This window comes from Pezoporus flaviventris, unplaced genomic scaffold (genome assembly GCF_033815535.1).
Source record: "Pezoporus flaviventris isolate CSIRO_AGI_PZ_B2104156 unplaced genomic scaffold, CSIRO_AGI_Pfla_v1 ptg000006l, whole genome shotgun sequence".
Taxonomy (NCBI): domain Eukaryota; kingdom Metazoa; phylum Chordata; class Aves; order Psittaciformes; family Psittacidae; genus Pezoporus; species Pezoporus flaviventris.
In genome coordinates, this window is record NW_026892554.1 from 21,594,539 (window position 1) to 21,609,472 (window position 14,934).

The following is a 14,934-nucleotide window of genomic DNA, read 5'->3' on the forward strand; positions in this document are numbered from 1 at the left end:
CTGATCTCCATCACCTGCTGCGCTCAGCTCTGTTGTTTTACCCCTGGACTTTGCAGGGTCCCCACAAAGTGAATTGAGGCTCTCTGTCTCTGTCTAGGAGGGTTCAGGTGTTGCAAGCTGCTTGAGCCAGAAGCAGGTGCCCTGGTTTCCCCTCATCTTCTCCTCCCCATGGCCTCTTCCCCGCTCCTTGCCAGGTCCCAGCAGAGAGCGCGGTGGCAGGGCTGCACTGCAGCTGGGGTTAGCGCTGCCTCCTCCATCCCTGGGCACAGGAGGATGAAAGCAGCTCTTCTAGCTGAAGTTAGAACATTACCAAGTATTTTTCCAAGTCCATCCAGTTTTTCCTGACAGCCACCAAGCACTTCATAAACATCTCAAGCCCTTCTCATGCTGCTTCCAGGGTAGGTGTTTCCTCAGGCTGGTGTTGGAACTGCAGGAGGGTGTTGGTGGCTCCCAGTTCAGGGAGAACAGGGGGGTGCATTGTGTGCCCCATGTTTGCCAGCACCACTGAGTCCTCCACTCTTCCTGTGGACTGGAGCTCTGGCATTCTGCTCAGCATTTAAAATCCGAGTGCACCAGCACAGGTTTGAATATTAAATCTACATTTCAAAGTATGAGTATTAGTTTTGCTATGTTTTAATTGCTTCCCCTGCCCTTTGAATCAAAGTACAGCTTGTGGTATAGGAACATGACAAAAGCCAGGCTCAAGGCTGAGAGATGAAGAACACCCACCGGATGAATCCAGCCGGCTGGGGGAAGGATCCTGCAGTGATCCCAGCCTGCTGTGCCTGGATCTGGGTGTGTACCAGCATGCGAGGGGCAGAGCAGGCAAGGGCTGAGAGGCATCACTGTGGGACGAAGGGGAAAGGAAAGCAGGCGAGCAGAATTCCTTGTGCATCCTCACGAAGGGTGCCGGTGCCAGCACAGGATCTGCCAGCAGCAGATGTAAGCTCTCAAAAGCAGCGGGGAGGATGTTGACTGCAACAATGCATCAAGGCTGCGGTTTGTAACCTCAATAGTAAGGCAGTTAACTTTTTTTTAACAAAGACATTTTGATTGCCAAATCCATAACCATTAGCAGCTGTGGTTTCGAGCTGTTCCTTCCTCACACGTTGCAGTCTAGACCTGACAGGCTTTCAAACAAAAGTTTGGCTGCCGGCTTTTGTTTGTGTTTCTTTGCGGTCCTGCTTTCTTTCCTTTTTGCCCCTTGTGTTGATTTGGATTGAGCATCAACACATATCCCTTCTTCAACCCAGCCTCCATGGAGCATCTCCTCTGCATCCATGTGGTCTTCTGTGAGAAGAGTGGCGTGTAAAGTGCCTCGAGTGCATGTGCACAGGCTACAGTACTGGATGTTTCTGCCTCAGGCTAGAAAATTTGGCGTTTCTAGAAAGCTGGATCTGCTCTGGGGTTTCTGTTTAGGAAAATGTTGTTTCTCTTTGGCCGAAGGCTGGTTGGCCTGTGCTAAGGCAGAGGGAACGGGGCCCTAAAAGGTGGTGCTTGAAAATGTGCTCAGAGTTGAGTTTGATGCCAGACCATGTCGTGAGGGAGATCAGACCTCGAAGCACTTGGTGTTCTGCAGTGCTGGAGGTCTGAGTCCAGAGAAGGTGGCACAGAGCAGTGGCAAACCTGAGACTCCTGGCTGGGGCAATGGCTCCTGTTGCCAGTGAGGTGCCACCTTTGGGTGAACGTGCCCTGGAGCACTTCGGGATTGGGAAAATTGACCAGGTGATCCCCCAGAGTGAATGTCCTGCTAATGGGGTGGTGGAAACTACACTCTTAGAACAGCAGATGGGGAAATGATGCTTCAAAGCCATTCTCCTTGGAAAAGCAACAAGGATGGATGTGGCATGGACACACTGGTTCCTAAAGGCTGATCCTGCAGGCTGGGAGAAGAATGGGGCTTTTTTTCCTTCTGATATTAATAATTCCTACCTGCAGATGGACCACGGAGCCGGTGACTGAGCATCAGGCACTGGAACCAGTGATGATTCTGATGGAATCAGGGAGTTTGCAGCACCCACAGCCAGATAAGCATAATCTTTCTCCCTTTTGATGGTTCCATTTCTCCTGCATCCATGTGTCTGTGTTGCAGGCATTGCCACAAATGCTCCTCTTTGGCTGCGGCACTCTTGCTGCTTGCCAGAAACTCCTGACTTTCTTTTCCCTTTTGCAAACCACTAAAGAAACATTTTCTAGCTGGATGGTGAGCGATTTCCCCCCGGAGAGGAGGAGAAAATGGCTGTTTAGTAGTTAATTACCTGTTACGTTGGTCTGACAGCTATGAAGCTTATGAGGCATGAAAGAAGAGCAGAACCGCCTCTCCCACAAATCACCATGAAAATGGGGTGAAGGAAGTTGTGCCTGGATCCCGGGGGATGCCTCACATCCCACTGCCCTCCCTTGCACGTGGCCAAGGGGCTTCTCACAACACCCAGGGAAGAGCCCTGTGCGTGTTTTTGCCTGCTGAGGAAGGCTGATTTATTGCCTCTGCTGGTTAGGGCAGCCCTGCTCTTTCAGAGGAGATGCCGTTGCCGCCAAGATGATTTTTTCCCTTTGAATGCATTTTACAGGGAGCTCTCTTGCCAACACATGGGCTCTGCTTGCTTTTATTCTTTCCAGACAGTGTTGCTTTCCAGTGCTGCCTCCTTTATTTCAGAGCTGTTGGAGAGCAGCAGGGAAATGAAGGCTGGAGCTGGTGTCTTGGCCCTGCGCTGCCTGGCAGAGCAGCTGTATTTCCCCTGTTGTTCACCAAGGAGGCATGCCAGGAAAATGATTCAACCCTTTCCATTATTAACCTTGCAGAACAACTCAACCACCTCCTTGCTGCTCGGTGCTAGTGCCCCAGGGCCACCCCGCAGCAGCTGCAAGATGGAGAGGATGGCAGCCACCCGCTGAAGGACTACAGGTTCCAGCGTGCAATTCTGCGCCGTGCTCCGGCTCACCGGGATGCGCGCTGGGAATGCGCGCTGGCGCGCTGGGCTCTGTGGGCAAGGAGAGTGGAGGAGAGCTCGGGCTGCATTGCAGGGCTCTGAGGCCAGCATGTGTAAAACGCCGGGGCCGTTGCCACCCGGTGGTAGCATTCGGTCTCTTGTGCTGCCTTTGCTTGTCTCCTTTTGTGTCTGGAGGCCTTAATGAGAGCAAAAGGTGCTCTTGAAAGGTCGGTAGCAAAGCTACCGGGGAGCATTTAGCTTTGTGCTATGCAGGGCTGCCGCTCTGGTGCGCGCAGTGCCTTTGTTCCTTTCTTGGATGCACCGGAGCAGAGCTCATCCCGTTAGTGATGGTTTGGCTCCCCCGTGGCATGTTTGCCTTTGGGTCCTTCTATGCCCCTGCCTTCAGTGCACACCACTTGGGTTCAAGCAAGTGCAGCTTATTGGGGAGGGTTGAAGAACTCGAGGGGTTCAGGACAGTCCATGTTTTGTTTTTCCCTGTGCTGAGATGGATTTGGGATGAGCTGAGGGTCCTGAACACCACATGGCCCCTGTATCCCACTGCAGGCTGTACCCAAATCATGACAAAAAGATTTACTTCAGCAGATTGGAGGGAGGGAAATAAATGAGCAGGATTTTCTGTTTCCCTCAAATGTCAGAGAAGGTGGGTTCCTGGCTCTGTGGCTCCAAGCTGGCTTGTCCCCTCCTTTGCTCTTTTGCTGTGGGCTGTGGAGTGAGGAGGCTGGCAGCCCTGCTGCTATTTCTGGTGGCGATGAGCTGGGGATTGGAGACGAGGGATGGTGAAAACAAAGTGGAGGGAACATTCATTAGCAATTATCACTGCTTGCAGCTTGATTGGGGCGGCTCTTGGGGACATCTGATAGCCTCTTAATACATGTTCAAAGCGCCGCTCCAGCGAGAGGGTGAATGTGGTGGCTGGTTTGCAGAGGAGCACAGCACTCAGCTCCCTTTGCCATTTAACCTCAAGCTCTTTCTGTGTGCGTTAAGCTGCCTTGAGATCTGCTTTGGGTTTCAGTTATCTTTTATTCTCTGCTAATCTCTCTGCAGCCGGGATCTTACAGACCTGTTTGTTAGCAGCAAATGGAAGCCCGGTTGGTGCGGTTGCAGCCACGGGCTGAGCAGGACGGGTGGTACCGGTGCTGGTGCCGGTGCAGGGAGTGCGTACGTGGGGTTTTTCCACTGTGTGAAGCAGTGGGCTGGAGCAGCAGTTGGTGAGCTGTGCCGGCTGTTGACAGCCCACGGAGCCCATCGTCCTCCCAACTGCCTGTCACAAGCCCGCTACGAGGTGGCAGAAGGTCTGAAAAGAGGCTGAATCATTTCTTTTACACCATAGTTGCATTGCATAATCCCTCTCTTTTGAGCTTTCCTGCTCATCTGCAGGGTTGGAGGAGGGTGGGTGTTCTCCTTGAAGGACAAGCTGGCCTCTGGACTATATTTGGTGTAAAGAGCCTTTTTAGCCACCTTCACCTAAATACTGAGTTGCTTCCTGGTGAAGGCAATGTCAAAGCCTGTAGTACTGACACCTTTGTTGTTTACACCCTCAAGATTGTAAGAGTGAGTGCTGTTGGGATGAAGAAGGAACATCCCCTATCGGACTCCTGGCTGGGTTTAGCCCCTGGCTCTTGCTTTCCTTCTAAGTTAACCTTTGATTTAAAACCTTGCTGTTGCAGATCCTCTTTACTGGGGATCTGCTCTGTCTTCCCTCCGTGGCACACTAGATGTGGCTTTTGGGCTTTTACTACAAGTCTCAGGTTTGCTGAAGTGATGATGGGCAGTGGCTGCTCTCTGGGGGGTGTAGAAGTTGGCAGTAAATTTGTTCTCTGTCTTCTAAGCTTCCTGTGTTGCAGATTGTAGAGTGACTCGACCAACCTCTCACAGCAGAAGCATTGAGAAATGAGCTTTTTACTCGTTAGGCACTTGAGTGGCCTTGGAAAAGGTAACAGAGGCAAATGTGTTTCGTGTCTTATTGGCAGTGTCTCTGCTGAGTAAGTCATAGAATCAGAATCCCAGACTGGTTTGGGTTGAAGGGAGCTTAAAGCTCATCCAGTTCCAACCCCTGCCATGGGCAGGGACACCTTCCACTAGAGCAGCTTGCTCCAAGCCCCTGTGTCCAACCTGGCCTTGAACACTGCCAGGGATGGGGCAGCCACAGCTTCTCTGGGCACCCTGTGCCAGTGTCAAAGTCAGCTCAGTAGCTGCCAGTAGGAGAGGCATCTTTGGCGTAGGGCAGGTAGGTACCAATGTCTTAGTGCTGAGCTAAGCTGCAGAAAGAGCCAAAGAGGTGGAGGAGTGCCGCCGTTCAGGCACACTGCCTCTTGTGATGTGGCTGATGACCAGACAAGACACTATAGATACATCAGATGAGTCAGTAGGTGTCTACAGGTGATACTGCTCATGGCGATCATGCGTGGCACTGAGAGCAAGCACTGTTTAGGGGGCTAAATAGCAACAGGAAGAGATTTTGGGGAGGAAATACTAGCAGTGACCTCTAGGGAATGAAGTTCTGGAGGTGGTTTCTAAGCACCTTAACTATGGCTGTGCTTTTGCTCCTGGTGATGAGACCCTTTTTTTGAGCAGTTCAGCCCATTAATCCACTAGAAAACTGACTTTACCCAAAAGGTCCCTAAATTTCTGCAGGATAAATGAGTTTAATTGACTTGTGGAAAGGGACTGCAGTAAGAGGGAGCCCGTTAGCTTGGCTCAGCATGTTGGGGCTCAGCATCCTGTGGGAGCTCAGCCTCATCTTTTCCATCTGGGAGTATCTCGTCTCTAGGCAGAGGAAAGGGCTACAGCTTTTTCTCAGCTCCAGCAGGCAGGAATATTCTGCTTTTGTTGTTCACCGGGATGGGTAAGAGGTTTCCAGGGTAGATACAATAGGAAGCCGTAAATGCAGCGGCTGGACTGGGGTCTCCTTCCCTGCCTCCTGCGAGTGAGATGCCAGAGGAAGGACCGAAGCCTTTAAAATGCAGGACACAGAGGGATTTGGCACATGTACAGAGACGTACCCTGGGAGCAGAGATGAAAGGCTGCAGCGTGTAAGCGTAGACCCAAGTTGCAGCTGTGACATACGCCTCAGCTTTGGGATAGAATTGAGCTGGAAGCTTTTGGAGCTGAAGGTTTGATCCTGGTTTCGGATGAAAGCTGTCAGTGGAAAAACCAACCTAGCTGTCTCTCACTGCTGATGCCAGGGTGTAGAGGTGGCTGTCAGGTGTGTCAGAGGCCCATAGTGATTGTCCAGACCCACCTAGGAGGTAGTGGCTGGGGACATTTGGGAAGCAGCTGGACTCAGGCAGCAAGACCTCTGGTTCCAGACACATCCTAGCTGAAGAAGCCACTGTCTGAACCACATGTGGTAGAACAGAGATGGACCATCTCTGTAACCAGGTTTGGATGGTGGCTTGTGCCCCATGTGTTGTGGTGTGACCTTTGGAGCCTGTGTTGGTGCGGGAGCTGCTGGCTGTGTCAGGTCCTCTGGCTCCAGAGAGGACACCAGGCACCTGTGTGACGCTGAGAGCGATGAAGTGGCGCCAGCATTTTGCACTCACCAGGGGCTGGCCGGGGATATTCACATTGGCTCTTTCTATCCTTCCAAGATCCTCCTTCCCTGCAGATGGGAAATGAAAATCCTTGGCACTGGCATGGAGCAGTGGAAGCAAGTCAAGTAGCGTGGCTCATTGAAAAGAGAGGAAGAAGCCTGTCCAAGCCTGGATGGGTACAGCAGGGCAGCCGTGGGTGATGCTCCCTGGCGTGGGCATTGTACAGAGCAGCTAAGGGCACGTACATCTCTCTCTTGCTTGGTGAGCAGCACTTATGTGCTGTTGTAAAGTGAGAAGGCCTGGAAATGCTTTCCCTGCTTGATCCAATCCCAGTGTCAGGCTTCTGTAAATCTCCCCTAACCGCTGGCAAAGCTGCCAAACACTGCTACAGCACAGGGAGAGCGGGTCGCTCCCTGCTTCCCTCTCCGTGCCCAGCTGTTCCAGGGCAAATCCAAACTCATCTTGGCAGGTTGGTGAGAGCTTTTCAAACACTCAGCCTTGGAGTCATTTGTTAGTAACAAATGGGGGATTTGCCAGGACACGCTGCTCCATCTGGTCTGGCATCCTGTCCCCTACAGCAGCCTTGACGGATCTGCTTGAGGAAGGCAGGAGAGCAAAAGGAAATAGGGGGCAGTTTTCCCATGGAAGGAAAACCGCTTCTGCGGTCTGCTGGAACAGCGTTTCCTGGGCTGTTGTGGCATGCCCTCGCCTCTGTGCTGTCAGTGTGAGGGCTGCAGCTAATGGAGAATCCCAGTGGTGGTTGGTACATACATTTTCTGTTGCTGTTTTGCATTTCACTTCTGAACACCAGTGAGGCTGAGCTGCATCCAAACAGGACTTGGGTGCACTTCCCTTGCTGAGTGGTTTCCTTCTCCTTTTCCCCCCCATGGTTAATGAGAGAAAAAATCTGTTTATGTTCTTCCTATAAAATTCTCCCATGTCTTCACTGCAGCGAAATCTCTCCGTAGTCTCTGAGCACAGAGGCAGCCCTGCACGGGAACAGCCAGCTTCTCCAAGCCCTCACCTTGGCGAGTTGCAAGTGTTTTCTATTGCTCAGCCTTTAGATGCAGCCAGATCTCAAGGGCTGCGTGTCCCACCACAGGACAGTGTGTGCTCTCCAAGTCTCAAAGCCTTTGTGTTTGGACCGAGCTTTCAGGGGAAAAGATGGGGATGTATCTGTAGCTCCAACAGCTGCTTCAGTAGAAGAGGTGGCCATCACCTCTTTGGGTTTGCCAGGCTGTTCTGTTTGAGGGGCTGGTGTGCTGCTGGTGACCGGCTGGGGTTGAACAGGGGTATCCATATCCCCAGCCAGCTGAATCTGGGAATACATCATGCTCAAAATGGGTCCCATGCTTGTCCCAGCGTGAAGCAGGCAGTGAGCAGGCAAGCCTGGGAGGGCAGGGCCCTGAGTGCCTCTCTGTTGACACCCCACGCTTTAGATGAGCTTAAGCCTAGTAAGAAGCCGCACCTTTGAGGCAGTGAAGCACAGATCAGTGCTAAAGGGGGCTAAGGAGGGTTGGGGAGCGCACAGGGAAGTGGTTTGGGAACAGGTCTGGAAAGGGAGCAAGACCTGGCAGAGGCACAATGAGAGAGGCATAGTGAGGAGCTCGCTGGTTAAAACCCAAACCTGGAACTGTTGGTTTTATTTTTCATTAGAAGTTACTGAACTGGGTTAGTCTGAGCGACTACAGCGCAGATATAATCCACTTCTTGCCAGCTTCCCTGCTCCTGACCACCGAGCTCTTTTTGCACCTCAGCAGCCGGCCTGACTCTGTTCTGTGTGTATGTGTCTGTGTTTCACAGTATCCGGATCTGAGCCAGGAGTCCGGGTCTCCATTTGTCTTTATCTGCACGAATCCCCAGGAGATAGTTGTGAAGTTTCCCATCAAAGGAAAACCCAAAATCTGTAAGTAGTAAAGTTTCCACAGATGCCCCCCTTGGCCTGCTCTCATCACCACCTCTGCTTGCCTTTGCCAGATGAGTTCGCAACCTTTGCCCTGTGCTCTTTGATCTGTAGGTGTTTGTTTAATGGCTCGAATACGTCTGTAATAGTTTTTTTTTGTCTTCGGCTCCCCTTTCCCCAGATGTTGCTTCCTTCCAAATACAAGCCTCTTCCTGCCCCTGCAAACACTTGGGAGGCAAAGAGCCGCTGAGCTGCTCGTGGCATCAGCCTGGGTTGGGATATGCACTGGTGCAGCAATGCTCGGGCACTTGCTTCTTGCCTGTGGTTCAGAATTACCCTCTTGCCCATGAGGGCGGTGAGGGCTCGAAGCAGCAGGAGCTGCAGGGCCAGCTGGATGCTGTCCATCAGGCAGGATGGGCTGTCCTGGCAGGGCGTGCAGGGAAGCGCCGCGGCATCTGTCCGCGTGCTGCTTGCCAGCACTGTTATAGTCCCTTTTATGAGGCACCAGCCCCTCTGCATGCTGCCGGTTGCTCCTGCCCGCTGCCACAGGATGGAGGAGGGATGCGGCAGCTGGGGAGCTGCAGTCAGCTCTGGCCTGAGGATCAGCCTCCCCAGCACACAGCCTGGGGAAGGCACTGTGCGTGCTTTCAGGGGGTGTGAAGAATTAGTTTGAGGGGCTAAAACCAGCGTAAGCAGAAAGAGTCTTGGCTGGTGTTTAGTGGAGCCCACGACTGGGTTTTCTATCTCTTTTGCAGTGTGTTTCTCAGGGAATAGTTACCCAGTGGTGCAGGAGCAGCAGGGTTTCTCAGGACCAGTTAATAAGGGTTTTTGAAGGGTTATTTCTGTTGGGTTTGAGGTTTTTTTTGCCTTCTTCACTCAGAGAAGCCCCATTCTCCAATGGCTTTGGTCTCTCCCTGGGTATTGGGAGTATTCCTGCCCTGAGCAGGGCGAAGTGGTTTGGTTTCTCTCCTGCCTTTTGTACCAACACTTGTGAGGTGGGTTCAGACAATGGCAGTAATGGTGCTGGTCAGCTGGTAGTGCTTGGATCTTGCTCGCGGCACCATCCTCCCCCAGGGACAGGTCTTCCCCAGCACCCATGAGCAGGCAGGTTACTTAGGATGCAGACGTCTTTGCTGTGGTGGAACAGACCCATTGCTGTTGCTGGAGCAGCCTCTGCATCCTTTCCTTCTCTTGGCTTAATCTCCATGCTCTTGTACAGACTCTCTCAAGCCCCTTCACTGCCACATCTGCCTCCCCTGACTGTGGTTTGGAGCAGAGCTGCTAGCAGCCGCTGGAGGGGAAGCTGCTGCATGGGGTGAGCGCAGGGCTCTGCGCGTCTGCCTCGCCGGGTGCAGGTGCTGCCGGTCCCCTCCCCATCTGTCACATCGTCTCCTTTGTGTTGTGACACTTTCCTGCTTGGAGAAGGATCAGTCTAACAGCCGGGAAGGAAGCCGGCTGTGCTGTGCTGTGCCCGCTCCTGCTGCCGGCCCTGCCTTTCCTGCCCTCCATCCCAACAGGAGCTGTCACGAGAGCAGTGGCGGGGGAGACGGTGGAGTTGCACGTTCAGCTCCCGGAGGGGACGTCATCCGTCTGGGTGATATTTGTGACAGCCTAGGGAAGGAGCAGGGCAGCCTTTGACCTTTCGCTGGGGTAAGGAACTGCTTTAATAGGAGCTGGCATTACATCCATGACAGTCAAAAGCTTAATTCTCCAAGCTGGAAGCAGAGCTGAGCAAAGGTGCTGGCTCAGGTCCCCACCTGAGCTTGCCGGCTGCCCTGGTCTCCTTGAAGCCTGGCTCAAGCCATGACAAAATGCCAGTTTGTCTTGTTGGGAAGCCAAGCCAGAGTGGTTTTCCTTGCCAGATAACAGCATGGACCTTGCCATGATGACATCCAAATGCTTCTCTGTTGCAAATTAGTTGTTTCTAACAGCCCAGGGATGGGAAAAAAAAGGAACATAGCCTGATTTTATGCTGCCAGGGTTATTGTTTGTGTGGAAGGGATGGGCACTGTGTTTGTGTTGCATCTGGGAGCACTGCTCACCCAGACACATCCCCGCTTCGCTTTAGTGCATGAGGACACAGCTCAGTGGTGGTTCTCGTGGGAGATTTCCTTGGGCCCAGGCAGAGCTTCCCTGAAGCCTCCCTCGTGCATTGCTCTGAAACCTCCCTCCAGCAGCTGGCAGCTGGAGGAGTGGGCACGGGGACGTGTCGTAGTGCAAGGTGAGAATCCTCGAATCATGGAGTGAAAGAGAAGGGGACTCTGGGGCTGCTGCCTTGATTTTAGCCTTTTCCTAAAGGTTCCTGTGTGGTGTTTTATGTTCACCAGCTGGTAGCACAGAGGAGCCTCCTGACCACTTTTGGGGTTCAGGAAGAAGAGGCAGGCATGTTAAATACAAAGCTGATGAACCCTGGAGGTGGCACAGTGTTGGGGGTGGGGACCAGAGCATGGAGTGAGTGTGAACTTGCTGCCTTTCTCCTGCCAGCAACCCCATGGCTTGGCGATGTGTTGGTCCAACATGTGCTTCCGGACAGTCTGGCTGCGCCAGCTCCTTGCTGGGTGCTGATCTCGCAGACCTCACGCTCCAGGGAATGCCCCATTTCACTCTTTTGCTTGGCCTCAATTTTCGTTTACTCGCTTGTAATGATGGAAGAGTTTTGCAGGCAGCCTTTTGTGTCCTGTGGGCTGCAGGTTGGCGCCCGCTGTACCAAGGCATTGGCAGCATCTGGTTCCTGTCCCCAGTTCCAACCTGATCCATTTGTGGACCTGTGGCACGGTGACTTGCAAACCCTTGCTCGTGTTTTGTGTTTTGCATGTGTTCCAGTTTTGGTGCACTGAACTTCCCTCTCAAGCTGAGACAGGAGCAAGGCTGGCCCAAACTCGAGCTGAAGGAGGAGGACTGATTTCGGGGAGGTTGTGTTGACCTGGTGGGAGTTCGTTTGAGGGGAAGATGATGGTCCCTGGCTGGTTTGGAGCCATTTTCTCTGGACAAGCACCTGCTTCTCATGGCACACAAACATTTACCAGCAGGTTTTGGTGCAGTGGCCAAAGCAGAACCGGTTTGGAGCCTGGTGGATCTTGAGACCACCAGAGATGAGATCTGCTGTGTGCTGTAGCCGTGTTGTAGCAACACAGCTCTTCCAGGGAGTCCATGTGCTGTGCTTCACCCATAGGGTGACAGGAGGCTTGATTCCCAAAAGGGGTGGTGCATGGGACCTGGGTAAAGTGCTGCCACCTCTGGCTCCATCCACGTCACTGGGATTTCACTGGAACCTGCTCTGTCTGTCCATGTCCTTTATCCCTTTGCCTCCTCTCCTCATGGTGTGACCCCATTGGACACCTGTGTCCCTCCCAAGGGATGCAGGGGATGCTCCCCAGAGACTGGGGCTGCCCTTCCCAGCTCAGAATGGGCTCTGCAGTTTTTATTGCCAGCTTCTGCAATGCTTTGGAGCCCCGTCCCTGCTCCCAGCTACAGGGAGAGAAGGGACAAGGCAGGCATTTGGAGGATGGGAAGATGCAGGGAAGTTCCTAGAGAAACATGGCATTAGAGGAGGTGACAGGTGCTGGCTGATGGTAGAGCATTTCCAGGAGGCTGGCTTTTTGCCGTGGTGCCTCATTTAAGGTCATCTTCCCTTTCTTCTCTCCCTTCTGGAGCAGGGAGCTTTGCCTGCGAGAGCAGGAGCATCCTTGCTTTTTTACGGGCAGGCAGAGGGGATGGGGATGCTTCTCTGAGGCAGCGCATCACCCTCCCGCCTTCCTCACCGTGCCTGGCTTTTGGCTTCTTCCACAGGAACTGCTCAAATCCCATGTTCTGGTGTCCTGCTCCTCTCCCAGGTGGGAAAGCAGAGCTGGCAGTGAAGGCCCCAAGGGCTGTGAAGGATGAGGGGAAACAGAGTTTCCTCTGGGTCCCACTGGAGCACCTGGGCTCCCCAGGGTGCTGCTCCGTGGCAAAGGCAGCACGGCCCTCCCAGCTGGTGGCCTTGACAGCCCCCAACCCGGTGCTTGGCAGCACAGCGTGTGCCACACGGCATCAGCATCCCCAAGCTGAGGGTTTATCGTCGCCGGGCCCGGCTTTCTGCCACGCCACAGAGAAGCACATCCCTGACATGGTGCTTGACAGTCCCCCGTCTCCTTCAAACGTGTTGACACACATCCCGTGGGCAAGCAAAGGGACTGGTTTCCCTGCTGGTAGTGGCAGGCGAGTGCTGGATGTTAATTTCCTCTCCTCCCTGCTGCATTTCCCCCTCTCCAGCAACTCTTCCCAAGCCGGACACGCTTGCCCCCGGCTCCCCGGTGTCTCGCCTGCAGTGGGAGGCCGTGGCGGCTGGGAACGCCTGGCTCCTCAAGCAGGATAATTGGATGTGACAGGAACACACTAACTAGGAGACCTCGGTGCCTCCAGCTGATTTGCATTGCAAATGGCATTTACAAATAAAGAGTGATGAGGGTTTGTGGGGTTTCTTTATTTTTAATCCCCTCTTTACAGGGAAGCTGGATGCAAAGATCCATCAGGGAGCAAAGAAGGGGTTAATGAAGCAGAAGGCGACAGGCTGAGCCGCAGGGAGCAGCGCCTCATTCCCAGCCAGCATCTGAAGGGTGCCAGGATGGTCCTCGACTCCTGGAAGCAGGTGCAAGACTGATCTCAGAGTGCTTTTAGGTATTGCTTTATCCACTGTATTCCAAAAGCATTAAAAGAGATGTTTTCACCCAGCTCTTCCTCAACAGCCTTGTGCTTCCCAGGAAGTCCTCGTGGGCTGAGGACAAGGGTGGGTGGGAGATGGAGCTTGGCAGGATGGGATTCAATCAGGCTCTGACATCTCCAGGTCTCCTGCGAGCACCAGATCCCAAGACTGGTGAGGGGAGCTCACAGCAGGAGGTAGCTCCATCCTGGCTTTGGCAACGCCTTCTTCCCAAAATGTCCCTCTCTCCTGTGAGATTAATTTCTCCTTTTTCTTTAATCCTTCACATTCAGCATCTCCCCACATTCTCTGTGCTCATTCTGCATTTGTGTTCACTGGGCTGAGAACTTCTCGTGCCAGGTTGATCCAGGCTCTGCCTCACCGTGGTCTAGGTCCTCCTCCTCATTCCCTGGATCCCACCCTGCTCCGGATGGGACAGAGCAATCCCTGACCACTGCCGACATCCCTCCTCTTCCGGCCTGGGTACACGCAGGGAGCAGAGCAGGGCCACCAGCTCCGCTGATGGGTACTGGTTGCAGGCTGTGCCAGGCCTCTGCCTCAGTTCCCATTGCTGCTCCATCAGAGAGGAGAAGTAGGAGGGTGCGGAGCCTTCATGCCAGTTGCCTGTGCCCCTGGATGCTGTGGTGCTGGAGCTGCCATAAGTGCTGCTGTTTGCCCTGGGAGTTGCCTGCTGGCTCCTTCTGCGGCCTGTGAGATCTTGGAGGTGCTGGAGGTGCTGGATCTGGATTCAACACCCGCCCATGTAATTCCTTGTTTGGAAATCCCTCGCGGGTGTTTCTGGTTGGAGCTGCCCGGGCTTGGTGCAGAGGTTCTGGTATGGGAGCTGCTGTTTAGCGTGGCAGAGGGAGATGGGCTTGGGCTGCTGCTTTCCTCCTCTGGCTGCTTTCCCCCATCCACCAGCCTGGCCCTGCCCCCTCAGTATCGCCCCACGCAGCTGTGCTGGGTCTCCTGTTGCTGCACTCTTCTTGTATCATGGAGGTGCTCCTCTCTTGGGTGGGTGTGCCTTGAGAGCAAGTGAAATCAGAATCCTGGAATCCCAGGTTGGAAGGGGCCTGAAGGGTCATCTGGGCCAACCTTTCTAGGGCAAAGCATGACCTAGACTGGATGTCCCAGCACCCTGTCCAGCCCTATCTTAAAAGTGTCCAGTGCTGGGCATCTACCACTTCCCTGGGGAGATTATTCCAGTGGCTGGTTGTTCTCATTGTGAAAAATGGGAACCCTCTTGTGTCCAGTTGGAATCACCCCAGGAGGAACTTGTGTCCATCACCCCTTGTCTTTTCCATGGGATTCCTTGTAAAAGGGAGTCTCCATCTTTGGAATGTGGGGGTCTCCATGAGCCTTCTCTTCTCCAGGCTGGACAAGCCCAGCTCTCTCAGCCTTTCCTCGCATGCTGCCCAGTCCTTGGATCATCTTTGTGGCCTGACAAGCAGTGAGTAGTGGGACAACGACACCTTTATGAACAAAGGGATGCCTTTGTTGATGCTCCCCAACATCCTGTTGGTTTTCTTTGCTGCGGCTGCACACTGGTCACTCCTGTTGAGTTTGTGTCCCCCAGGACTTCCAGGTCCCTTTCCACAGAGCTGCTCCCAGCCTGGCAGATCCCAGCCTGTGCCGCACTCCTGGAGTGTGTTCTCAGGCACAAGCCCTGGCACTTGTCCTTGCCGAACTCCATGATGTTCTCATTAGCACATGCTTCCAATCCACCCAGGTCACCCTGCAGGGTGCCTCTCTGCCAAAGTGGCCACTTCCCACTCAGTTTGGGTGCACTTGATCCCATCTTCCAGATCATTTATGAAGACACTGAACAGCGCTGGACCCAATATTGATCCCTGAGGGACCCCACTGGTG

General features: G+C 53.6%; 2 protein-coding genes across 4 annotated transcripts in view; both read left to right on the top strand.

Moving 5' to 3' along the window:
* Nucleotides 1-13,096, top strand: part of TRIP4 (thyroid hormone receptor interactor 4) — a 30,458-nt gene extending 17,362 nt beyond the window's left edge. For 2 of the 3 annotated variants that reach the window (XM_061447399.1, XM_061447401.1), the window contains 2 exons: nt 8,288-8,390; nt 12,873-13,096. In XM_061447399.1, coding sequence (XP_061303383.1) covers nt 8,288-8,390; nt 12,873-12,940 — 171 coding nt within the window. In that variant the 3' untranslated portion in view covers nt 12,941-13,096. The remainder of the gene's footprint in view (nt 1-8,287; nt 8,391-12,872) is intronic. The other variant, XM_061447400.1, reaches the window with a different exon arrangement.
* The window catches only part of SORD (sorbitol dehydrogenase), a 341,031-nt gene that overhangs the window by 139,519 nt on the left and 186,578 nt on the right, over nt 1-14,934 (top strand). The window lies entirely within an intron of this gene.